The following is a 17,040-nucleotide window of genomic DNA, read 5'->3' as shown; positions in this document are numbered from 1 at the left end:
AAATGCAGGTCTCACGCGTTGTGGGAGTATAATGCACCTTCTTTCGTCTTTCTGGGGTTTTACGTGCCAAAACCAGCTCTGGTTATGAAGCACGCTGTAGTGGAAGGCTCCGGTATAATGCAAAACAAAACATTTTCCTCAATGGGTGTCTCGGTCTGTGCATACATCACTTACGCCATTGGGACTCGCTAGGGAGCCATACGAAACAGACTTGCACATAAACACTAAGCATTCGGCTTCACACATCAGTACTGTAGCCTTAACTTCTTCAATACGATGTGCTGTAAAACACGTGGCGCCATCTCGAGTGCGATGCATCAAAGCAGTCAGGGTGAGGAAACACCCCAGATCCTGCGCGCTGCGATCTGTGGCAATGAAGGGAAAGTTACAGCGGCCGAGGTTACGCACATGTGTCACTCTGGCAGAATGTTTCGCAGCACATTTGGTTTCACGGAACAGACGCTGAATGTGCGCAGCTTCCCCGTACGAACGTTTTGCGTTTGCCCAGAGGCGGAAGGGTTATCTTTCTCTGCTCAATCTTTGTTCAATCGCCACCATACATTTCTTCTCGCATTGACCACCGCCAAAAGGTAAACATTCCGCGCTGCAACACCGTTCGCTTTTCATATTCTTTTCTTCCCCAAACGAGCAAAGATTGGTTTAACTTACCCGCATCACTTACAAGCATGATTGACACCAATAATTTTAAAACCGCACTTCAAAGTCTCATTTTATAAATTAATGTTGCGATTGCTTCTTTTGCGTAATAACTGCTCTTTATGCACTGTTTTTAACAAATGGCTTGTGTTTTTATATGTTACGATTCGTTTCCTTTCTTTTACAGCGTAAGCTGTTATGGGCTCATTCCAATAGCCGTTTCGCTTCGCGATGGTGTCTGCCGCCGACGGCGTCCGACGACTGTAACCACTGTCGGTGGAAATGCGAAAAAAGTACTCGGTCCCCGCCGGAATCGAACCCGCGCCCGCTGCGTGGGAGCCAGATACTCTACGACGGAGCCACGCAGGCACTTGCTATCGGGCCCCAGAAAAGGGCGCTATAAATACTCCCCAGGCACGCGCACAGGCGCACCCGACCCGAGCCTCCACCAGTATGGTGGCGCCATCTAGGTAAGGCACCTGCAAACGCAGTGTGCGCAGGCGCAAACGATGAGATGCGATTGAGACGAGGCGCGCAACTCCGATGTGAGATGTGCGCCACCTATTCTGGATACCTCTTCGGTACACGCTATGGCGTCTTCTCGCAAGGTACGAACCGCTGCTGAAGAAGCGAATCGTAGAGCTACGTGCGCGGCTCCAACCAGGCATCATCGGGCTCAGCATAAGACTGTGCAGAGAGCAATACAAGCCGCAGCTCGCCGTTGACGCCGGGCGGAATGTTCAGATTGTTCTCGTCAAAAAGAGGCGAAGAGACTGTCGCGAAGACGCTGGTTTGCGTGATGCCGAAATTGGAGTTATTCTTGAGCCGCTCCATCAGCTTACGCTGTGATTGTGCTGCATGTGCCGCGCAGGCCTGTGACTTTTCTTTTGTTACGCCATGTATTTTTGCTACGCTTTCAAAGTTTCTATTTACCATTCTTATTATATTGTATAGTATGTTTTGCGATGTTCTGCCATGTTTTTTCCCACGTATTGTATCATGTGATTATCTAACACTTCTGGGACAAATCTTTTTTGCTCCTTTTTGTTTTTCTCTTCCTTCCTTGTTCTTTCTTGTTCTTTTTATTAATTATTGGCTTCCACGCATATAGCTTTGATGTTTTCTTCGAAAGTTTTTGCTTTCGAAGAAAACGAAAACTTTTTGTACTTGTGATTTTTTCTATAATCAACTACTGTGTGATTTGCCTCTGTATTTACCTTGCCCCTCCCCTCTGCAATGTACAACTGTACCTTGAGTGTATAATAAATAAATAAATAAATAAATAAATAAATAAATAAGTAAAGCCGCCAACGAAGTGAACTTCACCACTCAGTAGTGTTTTTGCGTGATGTAGCCGTTGGTAAATAAGGTGTGCACGCGAGTGAAAGTGAGGGAGTTTTTTCGGAAGCGCTCTCGCTTGTGGGCATTTGCCTCCATGGCTGTTCCTGCATAGCCACAGAAAGTTGTCCGCAAGCGTAGCCCTTCTGTGATTTTTTTTTTTGTCATGCACTCCGGGCTGTCCAGGAGGCCCACGATGCGTTGGTGAGGCTTCGCCTCCCCGTCCCAACGTGGGAGCGGCCCGCAGTCTCGCCCTTAAAAAATAGGTTAAGATTCTTCCGGACCTCAATAAATTTTGATACCTACCTACCTACCATAGGCACCGCCATATTGCATAGACAGTAGCGACATCTATGCGCATTTGACATGCTGGCTTGGGCAAGCGCTCCGCGTTGTATGACAGGTACACGCTAAGCGGGAGTTTCCGGCCGTTAGTTTCCCACTCGCGCGATCTATTTATGGGGACGTCGCGTGTTCTACGGGAGAAACGGGGCTCTGTGAGACGTACCGAAGTTATTTAAGTCGGCATGGCCGGAGTTACTGCTGGCGTTGAGGTGGACCCAGCAACCAGTGTATTTGTGGGTGCATATTTTAGCCTACAATCATCCTCGGAGATCAGTTGTGTATTCTTGAAAATTCCTTTAACATATGTCGCCTTACTGCAGAATTATCACTGTAGGTCTACGCTATGGTTTAGCAGCAACGAATTGTTGCAAATGATATCATGATCCTAACAGCATCGGTAGTGCTCTACTTCGGAATATGTTGTGCTGTGTGCATTGACAAGCGTTAAAACGTTATCTGTAGATACATTGCATGGCTAGCTCGTTTGTTAGACGAGCTCTCCGCCCACTAATAAAATACTTTAGGTAACTAAAGGCAATGTGAATCGCACTTGTCGAGTGGTAAAGTGACAGGCTGCGGACTGCGCGAGCGTTCGAAGCAGTGGTGGATGCTTGGTTGTAGATCTGTTTTCAAGTCAGAAGCCCTAGGTGTCTATGTTGGCGGTGCCCTTGGCGGGGAGCTTGCGGTGACCTTTCCGCGACCTTTCGGTAACCTTTCGGAACTGTACCGTGATGAAAAATAGCCGACGCCGCAAAGAGTAAAAACACTCTAAAAATGTACAGATTGACATCACATTTCTCAGGCGGGTTCCTGCAAACAAAGTAAATTAGCGGCTTAGAAAAGAAAATGTGGTTAATCTTGGTCTGGATGGGAATTCAACCCGGGCCTCCGCGGTGAGAGACGAGCACGCTTCCCTGAAGGTCAGCAGTTTTTTTTTTCTTTATGCCTCTATTCAATTCACACAGACATGCATTGTACAATCGTACCGTCCAGGTCGAGGCATCTCTCCTTTATGCCTCTCTCACTTTCTATATAATCTTACCGGTCCAGCAAGGGCTGACGACAGAAGCAATCTAAACTCTGGCATGCACATCAGCCCTTCTAACCTAGGAAGCGAGTCTGGTTCCGGTTCTTGCAGTTTATACGCTTGAACCATTCTGCTTAAAGATTCGCGAAAGTAAGTCCTTAGTGGCCTAACTTCAATATCTGTATGGTGAACGGTCTTTCTTGAAAATCAAACACTATGCAGGCCCAGGACCATTATCATGTCAAATGGAATACCTTCGTCGCTATGAACCAGTAAAAATCTAATGCCGCATAGCTATCTATCCGTAAGTTGATTTTTTATTTCTTTGAAGAATATTCCAAAAAGAGTAACCTCCCCAACATTCAAGAAAAGCGTGTTCAATTGTCTGAGGTTTCCTACAAATAAAACAGTGAGTGCCCCAAGGTATGAGCATTCATTTTACTTCCATATATGTCTTTACTTATATCGTATTAGTATGCTGCTCCGCGGTTGTGGTTTACTAAAGTTGTGCCTAGTGCGCGCCTGATTTCACCGTCACGCGGTTACAAAGACACGCTCGTGCCGCTGCTCCCGCGTTCATCGTCGTGGTCTTCTTCCACAGTTGGCTCCGATGCCTCTGGTAATGCCAGCCTTTCTAGACTGCCTCTCTCGCTCATGGCACTGCTCGCGCGTTCGTCGTCGTCGTCGTCTTCCACAGCTGGCAGTATTTCGCCTTGACGTTTTACAAGCGTGTAACACCTGCTTACTTTTATATACAGCGCATGGCGCAAGCATGCGGCATGAACATGCGCTAGGTATGACCGTGGCATCAGCTCGCGTTGTTTTTTTTTCTCGAATGAGAAGGTGGAAACCTCATTAATTTCGTGTTCGGCCTTGTTCATTTCGTCCTCTACGACGCCGTCCCCTATCTTACGGATATAGCCGTGGCATTCTTTTAGGTGCGAAGCACCTTATGCGCTCGGGCTGTGGGCGTCTCCTGTCGTCGTAGTCACGGTAAGCAAGCGGCTTGTGCTCGCGCTCGGCACGCGCTCGTGCCACTGCTCCCTAGTTTTATTATGTCGAACTATGCACCTACCGCCAGTGTCTCGTAGATGAAGTCGTAGCTTAATCTTCCTAAACTTCCAACTCGGTGGGACATCTCGCGTCTTTGTTTATTCCACAAAGTGTTTCATCACCGTTCAATAAATCAGCAACTCATTTCGCAGCCAGTGTACTATCATCTCGTATGGATCACAGAGGTAAGGTATCTTTTCAACGCTGTCGAACCTGTTCCGAGTGGAACCACTTGCCCTTTTCTATCGGCACCTTAGCCGATGCATCATCATTCACGACCGCTGTAACCGATGATCTTTTGAAATGACTTGACATTCGTTGTTTTCTTTTTCTTTTTACTTATTGCTGTTTCTACCTCTTTATCTGATTTCTGTCCTCACAGGCTTCAATCCTTTCGATTGATTGTAAATCATCTACCCACCCCCGCTGTCATGCCATGTCGGCCCTGAGAGGACGATAATAAATAAATGATAGCAAATCATAGTAGTTTTATCGGCCGTCTACACTTTAAAAATCCGCTTACGTGCTACATTAAGATCCATAGTGTCATTCGCGCACAGGCTAATATGAACACTTCTCACTGGATGACCGCGGACACTCGCTCTCAAAACGCTGGCGTGAGGACCGGCATCAGCCGCGAGCGAATTGCCCTTCTTGCCGCTTTCCGTTTCAACGCCAACGAAGCGGCGAGAACACAGTGCACAGGAAGCTATCAAACTTCGTTGTGCCTCGACTCGCTACCCACCGCAGATCGCTTTCAAGATAGGGTTCGCAGTGCCGCGCTCAACCGTGCCATACGTGGCCACCGCCGCCGGAGTAGTACGCCTCCCTCCCGGCCGTGGTGCCGTACGCACGACATGAGGACGGCGGCCATCTTACGCGCATTCCTCGCTCGCGCGAGCTAGATCAAGCCGACCTCTTCAGCTCACCCCCTCGTGGGGTTTCATTCGCACGCACAGCATACGGCACGAGGCAGCGAAGTTAACGCATTTGGACATTATACGGTACATCACGGCGACAACGACAGCTGAAATGTTAATACTTAGGACGGTAAGCATCTTGGTATCTTGGCAAGTAAAAAATTTGCCGCGTATCTGCGTGCTTCGCTGCAAATGTCGTCGAAAGACGATAGTCTTCTGCCGGCCGTACTACATGAGTGCTGGTCTGATCCGCGGCCACCCGTGATGCTGTTCTCGTACCATTTCCGTCCTGGCATGAAGGTTTGTTTGAACAGATTTCATTTTACCGCATTATTTCATCAAGCGGCCATTTATGTTTTGCCCTGCCTCAGACAGCGCTTCCTTTATGTTGAATCGGCCGCATCTGGCTGGCATTGATAAAATTGAGGAGGCGCTGCGTGAGACATGGACGCCATCTGGCAATACATCGGGAAACATGAGCTTGTGCAGAGGGTTTCCTTCCTCCATGGCAGAGGGCGCTCGTCGGCACGCAGTCGGGGAACGTCGTTCGTCGGCGCGCATAGCATGGCATTTTCAGCGCAGCTTAAGAAACTACGGTCTTTAGAGTTACGTATCTATGTATTTTCTATTAAAGGAACACACCTCCTAATACTTACCTAGTGATGTTGCGCCTCAGATATGCGTAATATTTACTTTGTGATTGATAACGTTCACAAGTATGAACAGCCGTACCAGTTTAAGTAGTGTGGGCGGTAAGCAAGTGGTCCAACTTTGGCCGGGTGGCTGAATCGGGTGACAGACAGACAAACAGACAGACAGACAGACCAAATTTTCAGCGTTTAAGTTCCCCAAGAAAGACTATCGTCTTTAAAACATTAAACTATGGTGTTTTACGTGCCAAAACCACGATTTGATTATGAGGCACGCCGTAGTGAGGGACTCCGGAAATTTGGACCACCTGGGGTTCTTTAACGTGCACCTAATTCTAAGTACACGGGTGTTTTCGCATTTCGCCCCCATCGAAATGCGGCCGCCGTGGCCAGGATTCTTGGCAAGTAGTATTGGGAACATTGTCGAGAGAGAGAGAGAGAAGCGGGGTTTTGCAAAGTCCATCAATATAACATCGATTTTTAAACAGGAATGGCTTCATGAATTTTCGTTATGAGTTCAAATAATTGACTTACGAATGAGCGGCCGCGCTGGAAACCGTGCTGATTTGCTAGGTAGAAATTGTTAGTTGTTAGGTATTTCATAATTGCAGATGATATGACATGCGCCAGAAGTATACATGGTATGCTCGTTAGTGAGATCTGCCGGCAATTAGAATGCACAAATGAAACAATGCAAAAGTCTGAGTAACCTAGAACATTTTCAAGGCGTCTGGTACACTGATTCTGTCATCTGATTGCTGAAATATAGCTTTTAGAATAAAAGGAACAATAGGCTTTGTTATTTTAAGCAGTTTTCTGCAGATACCATCCTGACCAGGTGCCGAGTTATTAGGGAGCTTGTCAATAGCGGATTATATACTTCGATAGGTTATAATTATTTAATCCATCGCTGACTCAAGCGTCGTGAAACTAAGTTCGTGGTGAATGGGATCTACTCCTGTGAATATTGAACCAAAGAATGCGTTTAATTCTGTCGCAACCTCTTATGGCGAAAGGAGCTAGTACACCGTTCTTGGATATCGTCACTTGGAATGTCGAAGATAGCTTGGGGTTAAATACCTTACAGTATGTTTTCGTATGTTTAGCACTCTTTTGATGTCTTTAAAAATCATTTGCCATTCCTCTTTGTGAAGGTAGATGACCAGTTAAGCTGTTTTGCACACTACACAGACAGGACACATATTTTGAACAAAGGTACGAACACACTTATTTTCGTGATCGGTGGTCATCGTGAGGAAAGGTATGCGCAGACGTTTATTAATTGTCTTGATCGGTGGACTTTATTTATCTTCATCGGCGGATAATTAATTCTTGCAGCCGCTGATTGCACTCTCGCATATGCTCTCGCCGTCACTCTTCATAGGGGCGTTGCTTCTCGGGAGTCGAACTGGAGTCGGAATATATGCGGCCTCCCCATTACAACGTCAGCACAGGAGTGAAATTGAAAATGGAGAAAGGTAACTTCTCTTTCTGGTTTGTTTGTATACCGCCACCATGGGGGGAGAGTGGAAGAAAAGGAAACTAGATGCGCAAGCACTTGGAACGCGGGCAAAGAGAGGGTGGTGCATACGTAGACGTGGCCGACGCGAGTCGCACAGCCTCAAATCTTTGATAAACCATTATTATCTAACCTGGGAATCCACTGATCTAGGAAATTGCGCCTGCTGTTAACTAATCTGCTCAAAATGCATATCCGAAGGACGCCGCCGACAAGCCAGCTGTGGAAGAAGACGACGACGAACGCGCGAGCAGTCGTACGAGCGCGTTCACGCCGATGAGCCAGCTCTGGAAGAAGACGACGAACGCGCAACCAGTTAGTGGAACGAGCGCATTCGCGCAGGACCTGAGGTTTTGCTTACGCGAACAAAAAATCGGCGCAACAATAGCCATAAACAGCATAACTGTAAAACATTATCTTCGACCTCTTCTATTTCAATTCTCCACAGTTTATATTGCACGCGCTAAAGCTCCAAATGCGCATCAGAAGACGACTGTTTTGCCTTCGAGTAATGTCGGATTACAGCAAAGCTGTATTCCTCTACCAGCCAAGAAAATTTTCATGTCGGTGTAAGCAAAAAAGGCCAGGCTAAAAATTGAATACAAACACCATAACTCCTATGAAATCAGGCATACAGCATACAGCGCAGTACTGGTTTTCAAAAGAAAAACCACAAAACAAGCATCAAAACCACAACATGGATAAGGCGCGTGTCAACAATGGGAACACCCTCCGACGCGTTCCGGTAAAGATTATGTTTGCAGCTGCTTCGAAAGGGGTTGACGTCATTCAAAAACTCCGCGCGTCCTTCTCCCGCGTGTGTTTCCCGGTAAAGATTACGGTTGCGTAAGCTACTCCGAGTGGAAAAGTTCCCAATGCGTAGAAATCAAGTAGTGACGTCCCCGCGGTCTAGCAACTCATTCCGTTCATTCCAGGCTACCATGGGTAGACCGCGGACAGTAAAGATACCAGAAGAACAACGTGAATATAATTTGATTATGAAGTAATAAAGGGTGTGGTTAAGTACATGTCACTTGTCTCTGGTTTAACTATTTGTAGAGGCACGTGCGTGAATTCAAGGAACGTCACAACGGGTAATGGTTGTGGGTGTGGTTTACAGCTTCCTGTCCAACCACCGGTTCCAGTGTGAATTGGAGCCACATTTTTTTTTTTTGTCAAGGCGAGAGCCTTGAGTGGTGCGTTGCGCGGTGGACATGAAAAAAAAACACGGCGTCTAGTCGAGTGGTAAAAAAATAACAAAAAAGACGGTAGCGACGATAACCTTTGACTTAGGTGTCTCTTAGTGGCACTCACACCTAGGCGTTGATGTTCTGTGCTTTAGTGTACGGTAATCAATGATCTTTACTTCATTTTAATTATTCCAGACACTTCAGTTATTCAACTTGTAACTGACCATATCCTCTGATATCTTATCTCTAATGAAAGTCATGAATTTTGTGGTCTACTATTATTCTACTTTTTCTGATTTATATTAAATTTCGTCTCCGCAAATACTTATTCCTAGCACTTCAGTAACTGAACATGTAACTAAACTTATGCTTTGACATCATATCTATAATGAAACTAGAATTTTGTATTGTACTATGTTTTCTATATTTTCTGATTTATTTGAATTTCGTCTGAGGTAGTTCTAATTATTCCAGACACTTAAGTAACTCGACCTGTAACAAAACGTATTTATTTATTTATGATTATTTTCAGTACCCTCAGAGTATAAATACATTACAGAGGGGAGGGGCATACATGGTAAAAGTAAACAGAAAAATAATAATAACAAAAAGATACAAGCATTATACCGAACAATACAAAGCATTTTACGGCATATACCAAGCATTCTACTGTATAATTACATAATGCCGTAGAGTAAAGTACACACGAGAAAGTAATGTATGTATGTGAAATAACCTTGATAGGCAATTTTTAAAGGCAGTTGAATCAGCTCTGTACATTAGGAAGGCAGGTAAGTGATTCCAGTCCCTTGCGGTTCCGGTACAAATGTTCTGATATCATATCTATAATGAACACCATGCATTATGTACTGCAATATTATTTTCCTTTTTTTCTGATTTATTTTGAATTTCGTCTCAGCTAATTAATTCTAATTATTCAAGACACTTAGGTAACTCAACTTGTAACTTAATTTGTGCTCTAATATCATATCTATAATGAAACCCTAGAATTTTGCATTGTACGATTCTTTTCTTTTTTTCTTATATATTTCGAATTTCGTCCCCGATTGTCTCAGGAGGTGAACCGGAAGTGGTGCGCAAGGAAACAAGAGTGTCACTCGATACTTGTTTGACTAAAAATGCGCGACCGTCTCCGAGCGAGCGGCGGGTGGAGAGGACAACGATCGGAGCCTGCAGACAGAAACACAGGTGTTGCTTCATTGACGTCACGCGGTGGCGGCGGTAGTTGTGGCGACAGTCGACCGCGAAGCGAGAGAGACCCTGATGGAGGACGCAAGCCTGGGGCCTAGCGGATTGCGCGCAATTTTGTTGAGGTTGCAACGCAATTTTGTTGTGCTTGCGTTACACATTTGTGCTGGCGACTAGCGTGCTGCACCTTTAGATAGTGCATTAGTATAGCTCGCCTGTGTCGCTGAGGAGGTCGACCTAATGCGCCACACCTGTACTTCACACTGCGGCTTGTTATCTCTCGCAAAATGTTTGACTACTCCGATTGTATAACTTAATGCATTATAATCCAAGTGTGCAGCATACTTTCGCCTTCGAGTGTAACATGCACCCGAACTTTTATTTTAATCGATGGAACTTTTCTCGTGCGAGTTGAACCATGCGGTTTGTGGTGACGATGTTACTTAAATTTTAGGGATAGACTTTCCTTTTAGTTCAGTGAACTGTTTGTGAACAATGGGCCAGTTTTTGTTAGTGTTGGAAAGCGCCAAGTTCCGCAAAAATTCGAAAGAAAATGATAATTGGTCATTTATAATCATATCACTGTTTGAGCACGTGTACTCATAGATAACTTCAATTGGGCTTTCTAGTTTTTTTGCCATCCAAGGTATATTCGCAATGGGTGAACATCTGATCTCTTATAGCGTCTAAAACATGAACGAGCACATGGTCCGACTGTGTGGTTAGCAGAAAATCTAAAATAGCATCGCTCCGTGTCGGCAAAGAAACTACTTGCTTCAGATCAAGCAAAGCCAACACATCGAGAAATTCCTGGCAGTCGATCCTTCTTGGAACGCCGTCGGGTGCACACGCCTGCCTCTTTATGCCCGGTTTAGTAAGACGTCACATCAGAAATGTTGAGGACCTGGGGTAATTCTATCAAGCTAAGTGAATCATGTAGCTTTCCGTTTAAGTCTGCAGGCGGTTGGGTGGACAATAGCCCACTCCGATGGCACAAGTTACAAAAGACGATAACTGGGGGGTATTGTAACTGGGACAGTCCACCTAGTGGACAGTCCACCAGTGGACTGTCCACTAGGTGTATTCTTTCAGAATACAGCCCCCCCCCCCCCCCGCCCTGTTGTGCGGTCCACAAATTTTCATTTTCGGTCACTGTTTCAATTAAAATCGCATTATACTGTCTGCGGGACTGCCCATCTTTGCTATAAAGTTATATTCAGGGTCGGTGTGCCAACTGGAACGGCCGATCCTGGTAATTGTGCGACAGTAAACTGAATGTTACTGGGCGACGTGCCCACGAAGCCGCTGTGCCAAGCCACAAACCCTAGGAAAGTAGGCATATGAAGGTTTGCTTTATTAAAGGAATTGTGCTCTTCGTGACGTATGTTTCTGCATACTAGATATTTAGGTATGACTTGTTTTTTGAGTGCCTAATTCCTCAGAAAAGAAGACCTGCTGCCAGGACAACTGCAAGGGGAGTAAAAATAGTAGCGTTGTCCTGCGTATGAGCTATCCGGCGAGATAGCAGCAGCAGCCATAGTAAAATAAGCCTGGTCGGGCTTGCAAGAAAAGCTTCGCTTTAAAAAAATGAGCAAGCGCACTGGCTAAGCGTTTGCAAAGGCGGGCTTGCAAAAAAAGCTTCGCTTTAAAAAAATGAGCAAGCGCACAGGCTAAGCGTTTGCAAAGGCGGGCTTGCAAAAAAAGCTTCGCTTTAAAAAAATGAGCAAGCGCACAGGCTAAGTGTTTGCAAAGGCGGGCTTGCAAAAAAGGCTTCGCTTTAAAAAAATGAGCAAGCGCACAGGCTAAGCGTTTGCAAAGGCGGGCTTGCAAAAAGGCTTCGCTTTAAAAAAATGAGCAAGCGCACAGGCTAAGCGTTTGCAAAGGCGGGCTTGCAAAAAAGGCTTCGCTTTAAAAAAATGAGCAAGCGCACAGGCTAAGCGTTTGCAAAGGCGGGCTTGCAAAAAAGGCTTCGCTTTAAAAAAATGAGCAAGCGCACAGGCTAAGCGTTTGCAAAGGCGGGCTTGCAAAAAAGGCTTCGCTTTAAAAAAATGAGCAAGCGCACAGGCTAAGCGTTTGCAAAGGCGGGCTTGCAAAAAAGGCTTCGCTTTAAAAAAATGAGCAAGCGCACAGGCTAAGCGTTTGCAAAGGCGGGCTTGCAAAAAAGGCTTCGCTTTAAAAAAATGAGCAAGCGCACAGGCTAAGCGTTTGCAAAGGCGGGCTTGCAAAAAAGGCTTCGCTTTAAAAAAATGAGCAAGCGCACAGGCTAAGCGTTTGCAAAGGCGGGCTTGCAAAAAAGGCTTCGCTTTAAAAAAATGAGCAAGCGCACAGGCTAAGCGTTTGCAAAGGCGGGCTTGCAAAAAAGGCTTCGCTTTAAAAAATGAGCAAGCGCACAGGCTAAGCGTTTGCAAAGGCGGGCTTGCAAAAAAGGCTTCGCTTTAAAAAAATGAGCAAGCGCACAGGCTAAGCGTTTGCAAAGGCGGGCTTGCAAAAAAGGCTTCGCTTTAAAAAAATGAGCAAGCGCACAGGCTAAGCGTTTGCAAAGGCGGGCTTGCAAAAAAGGCTTCGCTTTAAAAAATGAGCAAGCGCACAGGCTAAGCGTTTGCAAAGGCGGGCTTGCAAAAAAAGGCTTCGCTTTCAAAAAATGAGCAAGCGCACAGGCTAAGCGTTTGCAAAGGCGGGCTTGCAAAAAAGGCTTCGCTTTAAAAAAATGAGCAAGCGCACAGGCTAAGCGTTTGCAAAGGCGGGCTTGCAAAAAAAGCTTCGCTTTAAAAAAATGAGCAAGCGCACAGGCTAAGCGTTTGCAAAGGCGTTTTAACGCGAGAGCGCTAAGGGCCCCATGTCGCAGAAAATCCAGCGTCGGCTGCAGCGTCGGCGTTAAGCATCAGCGTCTGGCGAAATTAATAATGCCGAACCACATCATCCCGAACCACCCCGACCGGGCGCGTGGTGCAAGGCGTTAGTGAACAAAAATTGAATTTCTCAAAGTAAAATCCGTCAGAAAAATCGTAAAGTACGACTTAACCACAACCTATGGGTGAATAGCGTCGGATTGTAATTTGAATATACGCGAAAAAAAAAACCTGACAAGCAGCCAAGGATCTGTGAATGCTATCGCGTCTCACTCTTACAGGCGAAGCTTGAGCGTCTTGCAATTCTGACAGTGTTTGGTTCTAGGCAACCTTGAGGAGAATGTTGAACACCGAGCTACTAGGCACTGTAACCGAGCCTTTCAAAATTTTGGGCACGCGTGCGCCTCGGGGGCAGCAACCAATTAATAAAATAATAAAAAAAACCTTAGGGCCTTCACATTTTGATATAAATCGGCTTAAATTGTTCCTATAAAAATGTCTTCCCAGCAATGAATTTGTGTTTAAAAGCGAAGCCGACTTTAAAAGGGTCAGTGTATGCTTGGTCTTTGTAAACTGGCTTTCCCACGTTGTGTGTGGCAATGAAGCCTACTCATAAAGAAAAATGTCACGCGAACAGAGCCCGATAACGCTATCGCGTTCCACTCTTAAATGCGAAGCTTAAGCGTCCTTTAATTTTTCCTGCTCCATATTAAGTTTTAAAATTAGGTCACCGTGATCGAATTTCAATAATTTCACAATGAAAATGCGGCCTTATTATACGTTTTATAGTACTCGTTCATGAAGCGTGCTTGGACCAAATTAATCAGTAATTAATCACTATACGTCGTGCATCGTAACCAATTGTACAGTTTTCGTAGGTGCACTTCCCAGAAAATTAAACTAAAATGCACGTCTGCATTCGTCGTAGTATAGCTTGTGTCCTCAAGTCCTTAAAAGACAATATTCTGAAATACAGACGACTAGGTATATAAACAGCACAATACTTACGATGTATATCAGCCTTTATTATGCCCAGGAAGGGACCGTTGTACTCGTAGCCACGTAGTCGGAACTCCTTGTAGATGTCTTCGGCATCGAGCTCGTAGGTCAGCGTTTCGGTTGGCACGCCTAGTAGTTCTTCGTCAAGGAGCGTCTCGTTCTCCGCAGCCAGACGAATGGAACCACTGGCGACCACCGCTCCTGCCTCGGAAATCTCGAACTCTCCAGATGCTCCCATGATGTTCACGAGATACCGCACGGTGCCTTCATTTAAGCATCAAAACGGATTCAAATTTACAAAATACACTAGCAACCGGAAGAACATTATTATTGATATGAAAACAGCAATTATACAAATTTACGCCGGGTGCCTTTGTGGGCAAAGAAACTAGTGCATAGCTGCGCTGTATACGATCGCGCCTCCTGCACTATATATGAATCCGCGTTACAATACAGGAACCACTGACCTATCCCATTGTACTCGACAGGCCTTTCGACCGTCTTCGTCTTTCGTTCGACAGTTCACCCAGCCTACGATACACACAGTCGATCATCGATTAGCATGATTACATTAGTGCGAAATCGCTCTTCCTCACTCCCACTAATTGTACTGAAGTTTTTCTTCTGTAAACTCAGTGAAGAATAGCAAGTCGCAGGACACATATGGTATTCAAATAAGGCCAGTAAAGCATGTTCTTGACACCATTTGTTCTGTTCTTACTCACAATTGTAACCTGATTCAGTCGTCTGACCAATTTCCGAAGGACATGCAAATAGCTTGAGTACAGCCGGCGGTGAACAAAGGTGACAAAATTTTCTAGGCAATTGTCATTTAACTTCGATCCTACCGGTATTCTTGAAAGGCATGGAATTTATATTAAAGTAATATCGTATCCTGAGCAATATAATTTGCTAGGCGATTACGAACATGGTTTCAGGAAGCATCGTTCCACAGAGCCAGCTCTTTTACCACAAAAAGAAAGCATTCTACAAGTGTTCATCAAAAAGAAATAGTCATGCGAATATATATATATATATATATATATATATATATACATATAAATTTATCCAAAGCATTTTATAGTATGAATCACAAAATTTTGCTCCCTAAGCTGCAGGCTTATGCTATCCGTGACATAGCCTTAGCGCTCTTTAAACCCCTAGTGCTTGCACCAAGCACATTGTGTAGAGTTACACAATAGTGAGGAAAAGTCTAATCTTGAGGTTGTAAATGTCTGAGTGCAGCAGAGAAGCATCCTTGGGCCACTCCTGTTCATAATCTATGTAAATGATATGCCAAAAACTTCAGAACAGGCAAAATTTATTTCTTATGAATATGAAACAGCAATGTCTATTACTGCTACATCGAAGGCTGAACTAGAGCTTCAAGAGAACAGAGTGCTAAGAAAACTTAAAGACAGGGATGATGCAAACTGTTTGTGAATAAATGCCAGCGCGACAAAAATTGTGTATACACAGAGGCAAAAATGACGAAGTTCAATAAAAATGAAAAAAGGGTACGGTGGATTAAGAAGTTGTTAACGCGGTCTCACATTAGGAGTAACATTCTCTAAAGACCTAAGCCAGAAGTATCACATGGAACACGTCAGTAAAAGGTCTCTTCTACTGTGGGAACAATATCACGCTTGAAATTGCTTCTTCCTAAAAAATTAAAATGTTACTATAACTCTAGTGTTTTCAGTTTTGCAATACTGTAATGTCGTTTGGGTGACTACTAGCAAGGCAAGCCTCACTAAATTGCATTTGCTCCAGAAAAGAGCAGTGTGATGCATTGCCAAAGATCCTTGCTCATTTTCTCCGAAAAACTCTGTTCGTAAAGTTTGCCATTTTACATGTTTTCTCTTTATACAATTATCGTTTAACTTTGCGCTACAAGTCATATTCGAAGTCTAATGAATCTATTGTGTTTTCTCTAGCAGATCTGAATGTAAAACGTAGCATCCGTGATACAAGGCATAAAGAAGAATGGCATGTCCGTACACCTCGAACCAATTACGATTAGCAATAATTAATACGCACTAAGTCCATTTGAGTTAATAAGAGGGCCCAATAGAGATTTCAGGAGTTGTTTCTCGGCGCCTCTTGTCCAACCACAGGACGGCCTTGTTAAAGAGCACCTGCCGCTGCTGTGGGCGGCAAGCGCTGCCACCGAGTACCTACCGGTAAAATAGATACAAGCGCGCTCCCGGCCTGGTGCTCGGCCATTATGAGACCTCAACGCTTGGAAAGGAGTGTTTGTCCTCAACCCGAAGGCGTGCCCACCTCAATAGGTGCTTGGGGTGCCTCATGGGAAAATGGCCGCCATGGGAGCGGCCCAAACATCACTTTTTAATCGCGAAGCTGTTTTACCTGGGCGTTTGCCGTGAGGTGTAACGCCGAAATGTGGGCCGATCCTGGTGATTGTGCAAGAAGGGTCCAAGCACAATGGCTCGTACCCCTGTGAACTAGCGAAGTTGTTTGAGCTCGAGGACGGACCATCGAGGATACGCCGCAAAACTTCCGCCTGGTAATGACGCCACGATGCCTCGCCTAGAAACGCTTCAACCCAGCTGTCCCGACCGCACCGAGCCTCGCCACTGCTGCGTGAGCCATGACATAATCGTGTGTGCCGCATCGCTTTGTCTTTGCCGAATTATGACGCCACCGCACCGAGCGGAGAGGTTACCGCGGCTGCGCAGAGGCGGAGCTAAGCCGTGACGTCACTGCGCCGATCCACAGGATATGTAGCTCCGCGTCGTCGCCGTGGCGACTCAAAAGCCGCAACGTCACCGCGCCGAAAACATTGCTGCGTGCATGGGGCGGACGAAGAAGATCGTCACTCCCGAAGAAGAGGAAGCACGGTGCGAAAGCCGCCGTGCCGCTACTCCTGAGTGAGTAAGGCGAATTCGGTCTGATCCCGAGCATCGCGCCGCCGAAGCGGCGGCGAAACGTCGACGATTCACAGGAGATCCGGAGTCGCGAGCCCACGAAACCGAGCAAAGGCGTTTGAGCGTCCAGAAGCATCCAGATACTTTAATGACCGAGTGTTCGTTGCTCCTTTGGCTGTCCATGATTCCAGAAAGTCTTGAGCAAAACGTGGCCGAGTCTCAAAGCATAACCTCTCAAAAACTTGGCCGAACCGAGATAAAGCTAGTTGGGGTCGCCAGCTTCGCTGCTTGCCCAGTCTTCACACCACTAGTTTGAAGCTGCCCGTAGTTTTTTAACGCGAAAGCGCTTTTTGGCGAGGCTGGCGAAAGTGGGCACGCGGCTGGCATTGCCAAAAA

General features: G+C 45.7%; 1 protein-coding gene across 1 annotated transcript in view; it reads right to left on the bottom strand.

Annotated features, from left to right (window-relative positions):
* Window positions 1–17,040, bottom strand: part of LOC119444470 (fatty acid synthase-like) — a 108,164-nt gene that overhangs the window by 68,458 nt on the left and 22,666 nt on the right. The window contains 1 exon segment of the mRNA XM_037708868.2: window positions 13,766–14,020. Coding sequence (XP_037564796.2) covers window positions 13,766–14,020 — 255 coding nt within the window.

Source organism: Dermacentor silvarum, chromosome 3, assembly GCF_013339745.2.
Source record: "Dermacentor silvarum isolate Dsil-2018 chromosome 3, BIME_Dsil_1.4, whole genome shotgun sequence".
Lineage (NCBI taxonomy): Eukaryota > Metazoa > Arthropoda > Arachnida > Ixodida > Ixodidae > Dermacentor > Dermacentor silvarum.
Note: the sequence above shows the minus strand (reverse complement) of the source record. Positions and strands in the feature narration are given on the sequence as shown.